The following is an 8,080-nucleotide window of genomic DNA, read 5'->3' on the forward strand; positions in this document are numbered from 1 at the left end:
AATTATATCAAAATAGATAGATAACTATTCTTGATGTAACTCTTGTCTCGATGGTGTTTATGATGTTTTGTTTACGAAGAACTTGCCTCAATAAAACATGAAATAAATATTTTTAAAATAATAAATATTAATTTATAAGAGAGTAAATTAACAAAATTAAAGTTCAATATATATATGCACCTGAAAAAGTTAATAATAAACACAATAGATACTCATAATACAAATTAATAAATTTATAACAAACTTTCATTAACAATCTTCCATTATAAAATAATAAAAATTAAAAAAATATATAAATTAATAAAAAAAACACAAGAATCATTACTGATGGCTAACTTTTGGAAAGAAGTCTTTAACATAATGATTATAACCGATGTCAATCTCTTTCCCACTGAAATAGGCGATCAAATATTTTCATCTCCATCCAACCTACATCACCACAAAAAACCATAAAATTAGAAGTAAGTCAAGCAATTAAAAGAATAATATCAATAAAACTGCATAAAAAATTTTATGAACAAGAGAAAAAGAAAGATTGTGTATCTTAGTAACGATGGGAAAGAAAAAGAAAGATTGAGAAAGAATAGGGATTAAGAGAGATTTATATAGAAATTTTTTAAAAATTTTTTTATATAAAATTTAAATTAAATTTAGATAAATTAAAATTATTCAAATATTTTTTAGGATATATCTTTTTATTGAATTAAAATTCATTAAAATTCAATAAAAAACTAAAATATTTTTTTATAAAATCTCGTTTTAAATAAAATTCATAATATTTTTAAAAAAATTATTAACATATTGAAACCAATGAAAATTTAATTTTAAATTAGTATTTTTGAGATAAAAAATTCTTTAATATCAATAGAAAATTACTTCAGTAATCTAAATGCATTTTATAATTTAGCCCTTATAAAATAAATAAATTTTATATATTAGTTTATTAACTTTAAAAAAAATTACTATCTAACTCATTGCTGGTAAGATTTTCTCTTATACTTTGAGTTATTGATAGTAATATGTGTAAGAGTATTAATATAACATATCTCGAATAAAATTTTTAAAATTAAAAAAAATCAAAAAATAATACAAATAGTTATTTGAATTCAAATAAAAAATCAATAATTTAAAATAAAACAAATGAAATAAAAGTAATATGCGAATGCTACAACCCCTCCTCACAATTTTGTTTTTTAAAATGTAAAACAATGTACAAATTGATATATATAGTTTAAAAAATTATACTTTTAAGAGAATATTTTCAAAAATATTTTCTTTTTCTTGTCCCTTACTACTTGGTATTAAATTGGTTTATATAGTATAAAAATTTTTATTCTTTTGCAAAAAAATATATTGTTTCGCTTTCTAGAGTTTTTTCCCTGCAAAAGATATTTATATTGTATAAAAATATGTCTTTAGAAAAATATTTGGAGAAGTCTATTGTTTGCTTTCTACCTTCAACAAATTGTTATGCATGATATCGTCAAATTATATTTTATAAAAATATTTATAAAAGAAAAGTGTTGTTAATTTGCTCTCTTGATGTTTTACATGGTTCACCTAAAAAAGTTTTAACTATGTCCTTACTCATATCTATGTCAGTTTACATAAATAAATTTGTTATATTTTTATCCTAAATTGATAGTAAAGCATATAAAAGAATGTTTATGTCATTTCGTATTTTTATCTTGATATTTAGTATTTGACTACCAAAAAAATTTATTAGTGAGAGATGATTAATGTCATTAAATTTAGTACCAAATAGTGACATTATCCAATATCATCCACTAATGCAATATTTATTTGTGACAATAATATAATGTCATTATTACTTATATTTTGGTGACAAATTATGCATATATATATATATATATATATATATATATATGAGTATATATATCTGTATAAGTATATATATATATATAGTGTGTGTGTGTGTGTGTGTATTTGTGCATATATGCATTGTATATGTGTATTTGTATATGTAAGCATACTATATATAGGTATATATAGAGTATATATATGTATAATATATATGTATGTATGTATATATGTAAAAATACCTATGTATGTTTATATAAATATATATGTAAATATATATATATATATATATATTTTTAACTCGTGGAATTTGGTTTTAAGGTTATTTTGACCGTAAAACAAAATCCCTCAATGATGGGATTTCAAAAACACATGAAAAATTTAATTAAAATCTCAAAATAAACACCTGAGTTTAAATAGATAAGGGATTTGGAGTTACATGTAATTACTCCAAATCTCTTAAAACTAACTCCAAATTTCTTGAAACAAACACCACCTAAATATGACAATGGTGGAATATTTGGATCAAATTGAGAGAGTTGATTGAACATAACTTGACTTCCCTAAGTACAACAAGTACAAAATATTTATTTGTTAAGTCAATATGGTAAAGTACATAAAAGATAAAGATGAGGAGGCATAGTAGCATTGGTAGGGTTTTTGCAAGAGGAAAATCAGTTATTAAATGATAAACTTCACAAGTTGACAGGTAGAAAGCATTTGAGAGAAAGCAACAAAGATCAGCAATGCGAAATTTTGTGTGTGTGTGTGTGTGTGTGTAGAAATGTCTATCATGATATAAGAACATTCTCTAAAAATGATATTTTTAATATCACTTTGGTGACTGTTTCAGATTTTGCAGTATTAAAGCATTGCTTATGATTTTCCAATCAAAGCTAATCATATCGCTTATCATGTTTGCAATTTAGTTGATTTTGAAAAAAGCAATTTACTGTTAATTATTAGTAGCTAAATTGGGAAATGAACTGCAAACTAACTAGTCTATTTAGTTTGTGGCATAACAATAGATATAAGAAGGGTAATAACAAAGTTGCGAGAGTAATTTATTAAGAATAAAAAAAAATTATTAAGTATAAGAAAGGATACAAAAAGACATAACAGTGTGAAATAACTTTATTTATTTATAAAATATTTTAAATATAATGATTTATTTTCATTACTATAATTAATTATTTTACTTTAATCATTATTCAATTTAATTATTAAAATCAATTATATAAAAATAACTTTTTATAAAAAATATTTTAAATATCATTATTCAGGTTAATTATTATAATTAATAAATTTTTATTTATAAAATAAATTTGAACTTCATTATCCATATCAATAACTATAATCAAATATTTAAATTAATTGAGAAAAGCACAAATGACTAGAAACAAAGTTTAATGCCAACCCACGTGCCCTCACTTTGCATAAGACATGAAGTTCGATTCCGGATCCTCCCCAAAACAAACGCCCTACGCAAAGAATTTAATACCAATTAACCCAAAGGCCGTTGGTAAATATTTAAATTAATAAGTTGTTTTTTAAGAAAAAAAATTGAGTTGTTTTTAATTTTTTCCACCTTTTTCTTTTTTAAGGGAAAAAAATTGAATATATCAAACATCTACTAAATTAGAAGAAACAGGAACAAAACGGCATTGTGTAGTGAGTGAAAGTCCTGCAGTTCACTCTTTGACACCAAATTAGAGAAGCCCATATATAATGAATTGAAAGTCTACTCACTTGTCCTCTACAAATTAAGCACAATTTAATGACACAAAGTCTATGCATAAATACGAGTGCCATGCATGTCCTATGATCTAATGTAACAAATTAATACTATGAACTAGATTAACAAAGATGTCAAGGGATCATAGCCAAGAAACCTGCCACTTTATCAGCAGTTTCACTGCCCAAGAACCTCATACAGTAAGGTGGTGTTAGATTAAGGTAACTCATGAGGTTATCTATCACAGGTGAGAAAGATTCCCCAATGATCATCCCACACCCAACAAAGGCCATGAACAACTCTGCATGCCTCTTGTTCTTTCTCCTCCATAAGTAGGCAACCAAGCTCCCTAGTATAACATCAAAGGAAATGGAAGGGCCAGTAAAGAAACTAATAGCCATTGGTATCAAGCTTGGGATGAACCGATACACGCGCCAATTCATACTTCTAGCCACTTCCCTCAGAATATTGATGCCGATGGTGCTGAAAAATGCACCTACTGCTAAAGTTATCTGTTCGACAACAAAATACACTCAAATTAAATCTGAATTCATAATAATCTTTAAATAGTTTGGTTATCTCTAGTGCATGTATTAATTACCGAGTTTTTAGGAAGCATTGTGAATCCTTTGACACTGGACTCAGCCATGACACGGTAAGTTGAGGCATACGCAGCCGGATATTCTGCAGTATCAGAGAGGAGTCCTGGCGATGCTGCAGCGAAGAACATGTAGCAAATTGGGGCCATGATGCATCCCATTGCCGTGCCGAAGATTTGTGCGACAAACATAGCCCTTGGGGATGTCATCGTCAAATAGCCTGTTCGAAAGTCAGCCATGAGGTCTGATGCAGTGTTAGCAACGGCAGTGGTGATCCCTGATGAAGCCAAGGCTGCAATGACGCTGCCGGGTTGTGCACCACTTGTCCATGCCCCGAAGACTAAGATTGCAAACTTGGAAAAGGCCGAGTTAAGTGTCCAGTCAGTCAGGCCGGTGCAGTAAGCATTAGAGAAGGAGAGCAAAGGGGCCAAAACATAGGCGGCAGCGATATGGTAACTGTGTAGAGAAGGGAACAACACCGGGATGATGATTGCAGAAATGGTTGCAAATAGTATATACCCACCGAGAGCGACTCGCGTCGGCACCTTGTTTTCAACAAAGAGATTGGTGCGACGGCGATCATCATAGCTCATGCTACTCAACTCTGGGCCGGAGCGTTTGGCAAAGTGGAGAATAATATGCTTTTGTTTTTTGCGCATGTACATCTCGTAGCAGACTTGTAAAATGACTATGCCCATATGGAAAATGCCGTCACCGAGTGCTATGGCTATGGTTACTGAAACCACATAGCCACTCCTGCCGGTCAAGGAGATAAACGGTTGTTTGTCGTACCATGTTCCTTCTTTTGAGTCAACATAAGGCCATAAGAATGCCCATGAGATTATGCCTCCGGCCAGCATTGATAAGCCCACTGTTGGACTGCAGATCATTCCTGTGCCTATGCTGCCTGCGTTGAAGCTGAAATGGTACCTGATACGCAATGTTAATTGGAATTGATTAGTTTTATACATGTATTATTTTATTAGATATAGAGGTTTCTTGATGTGTGTGTATATATATATCAGTTGAATTTCACAGCTTACCCTTGGGCAGACAAAAGCATACCGAAGGCAGGGAAGTTTTCGAAGCCACAAATTGGACTTGCGGTGTAGAACCAACCAAATAAGTGCCAGGCTATGCTCCAAAGAATTGCCTTAAAGAGAAGTCTTATTTGGTGCCTGCGATTTGAGACAAATGTGCTTCTTGTTATCACATTTCCATACATTTATTACTGAAACATGCTGATGAGATTTTCTATAAATAATGGATATACAGATAAAACTCTTTTTTTTGGGGGGAGATAAAACTTTTGCGTAGGGTATTCATTTTGAGAATGACCCCAAGTGAGGGCACATGTATATAAAGAGATTAATTCTCTATATATATTCACGTTTCCGAATTTTCTTAAACATGGGTGTTTGTCACGTATTTATAATAAATAAGTAAATAAATAGAGTGAGTACCTTGTGATGGGGGTTCCGTTGGTAGCATGCAAGCAATTAATCAAATTACCGGCAGACATGCCACTTGGATATTTGAGCTTGTGACGAAGTAGCAATACCTATAAATAACAAATGATAAAGATGAATAAATTTCACTTGGTTTTGATTAGTGCTATATATATATATATATATATAATCAATTTTGTATAATATCAGTATTATATCAATATCAACATTATACAAAAAATTTATTAGGGGCATAAATTAATTAAATCGATGATCACTATAGTCGCATCTTCTTACCTTGCTTAAGGGAACGACGGTGAATATACCAATAAAACTTGTTACGAAGAGAAATACAATGATCCAACTAGGAGCAAGTGTCTTCGAGTCCGCTGGATCTGTGTAAGTAATTCCCATATATGGATTCATTGCCAACAAATAGCTCCCAAAACCACCTGTTAGAAAGTCAATATAGAAAAATTAAAAAAATATATATATAATTATATTTTAAATTTGTAAAACATCTACAAATTTAGAAACCAATTTAAAAATTTTATAAAAAAATAAGGAGTGGTTTTTTAAAAAAAGTTTATATTATTATACGATAAAATAAACTTTAAAAAAATGAATAAACTATTTATATTAAAAATTTGTGGTTTACCCACTTTCATAAAAAAATTATATTAAAAAGAAATCAAGATATAATAAGAAAAAAAATTTAAAAAAAAAAAGACTTATCAACAACTAGAGATCCACCAATGGTGGAGAATACATCAAAAAGGTATAGAAAAAACAAAGAATAACTGGAGAAAAAAGCTATTTCTCCTAAAAATTATGAGGTTTAAAACAATTTTTATATTAATAAATAAAGAAAAATAATAATAATTTGAACCTAAATCTGAAAATCAAAATTATTTCACGTATATCAAATAAAACCCTTAGAACAGGAGAATTGGTACTCTATCCCCTTCCCAAGCCAAAGGTTCAGGTCTGGGACGTTTTCATATTTATCAAAATAACAATAATAAAATAAAATAAAGTAATATTCAAATTACCATTCAAGGTAATACTGGTGCATGCCAAGATGGATGCATAAAGCACAGTGTTCTCCTGGCGTGTGAAAGGTCTCTGATGAAAGCCGATGGCTTCCATGAAGGTGGTCCACACCTTGATCACCAAATAACCAATTGGTGCGGAGAAAAGGTTGAACACTAAGCTCTCCCCTTGTTGTAGGGTAAGTCTCATGCAAATATATGTAACAAAGAACCCTAAGATAATGCTAACAACTAAGGCCCTTGGGGTCAGCTGCTCTGTCCATTTGGGCATCTCCTTGCCCTCAAACATCTTCTCCACAGACCCCTCAACTGTGAGGTTTCCATTTTGATGTTCATTTTCTTTTTCTTTTTCTTTTTCTTTGTCTCTTTTAGCCACTGGTTCAGGCATGGCCCTGAAGGAGGAGGAGGAGGAGGAGGAGGGTAAAGGGAAAGAATAGTTAAGGTGAAGGGATTGTTGCTTTTATGTCAATTTGTAAATTCTAAATCAATCAAGCTATTCTTAAATAAACAGAGTGTCTTTGCCTTGACTTTCTCTATTTTTAGTACCAAAGAATGCTATTTTTACTTGTCAAGCATTCAAGAATTATTGGTTGGAAATAAGGGTTAAAGTCGACTTTGTATATTTAGTATTTAGTAGGGAAAAATAATGATATTTTTTAACAAATAATTTTAGTGATTAATTGATTCCCCTCCATATAATGATATTGTGATTCTTGAAAGAAGATAGACAGTAAATAAAATTATTTGTTACAAAAAGTATTGTGTATTTGATATTTTTTGATGTTTTGAGCAGTTTTAACTTAAACTTGAATCATAATGTATTGCTTAAATATTAAATTTTCATTATAATAATTTGTTTATGTTATTGAAAATTTTATATCATCTGAAAAGTAAACTTTTGCTGTCCACATTAATTTCGAATCATTTGAGTAGAACTTTAGTTTCTCATGTTTTTCAAGCTTTGTAATTAAAGAATGGATGTCCTAGAAATCCAATTTGCCCTCCCATATAAGACAACATTGAGCCCCCGTTTTCATATAAGAGCAATATTTTGAAATATCTTATAAGAGAAGAATAATCACATATTCAATTATTACCTCCTCCTATTTTTCATGGCTTTCTGCAACCCAAGTTGCAACAAGGCTCAAGCTAAATGCTTCGGAGATGATTGTCAAATGCAATTTCAATTTCTTATACATCAACGCCTGTGTACCAACATGTAACTCTTACCCACAAATCCTACTGGCAACGTTTGAAACTTAGTTGCCAACGACCTGCAGGTCTATTGGTACACGGGTCGTCGATAGAGCTCTCACGTGAATAGTTTATTGGTACATTGGTCTGGGAGTTGTGAATAGTGGTTGTGTACGAGTGGTTCCAGCACCCACGTGAGCGCGGCCTCATCCCCACTTGTTCCACCGAGGC

General features: G+C 30.4%; 1 protein-coding gene across 1 annotated transcript; it reads right to left on the reverse strand.

The window, feature by feature from the left end:
• Positions 1-3,690: 3,690 nt before the first annotated feature.
• Positions 3,691-7,043, reverse strand: LOC120271718 (probable metal-nicotianamine transporter YSL8). The gene is made up of 6 exons (XM_039278396.1): positions 6,656-7,043; positions 5,901-6,055; positions 5,619-5,716; positions 5,199-5,333; positions 4,158-5,085; positions 3,691-4,068 (listed from the first exon to the last, which is right to left on the reverse strand). The coding sequence occupies exons 1-6, from the start codon at positions 7,041-7,043 to the stop codon at positions 3,691-3,693; spliced, it is 2,082 nt and encodes a 693-aa protein (XP_039134330.1).
• Positions 7,044-8,080: the final 1,037 nt, after the last annotated feature.

This window comes from Dioscorea cayenensis, chromosome 11 (genome assembly GCF_009730915.1).
Source record: "Dioscorea cayenensis subsp. rotundata cultivar TDr96_F1 chromosome 11, TDr96_F1_v2_PseudoChromosome.rev07_lg8_w22 25.fasta, whole genome shotgun sequence".
In the NCBI taxonomy this organism is placed as follows: Eukaryota; Viridiplantae; Streptophyta; class Magnoliopsida; order Dioscoreales; family Dioscoreaceae; genus Dioscorea; species Dioscorea cayenensis.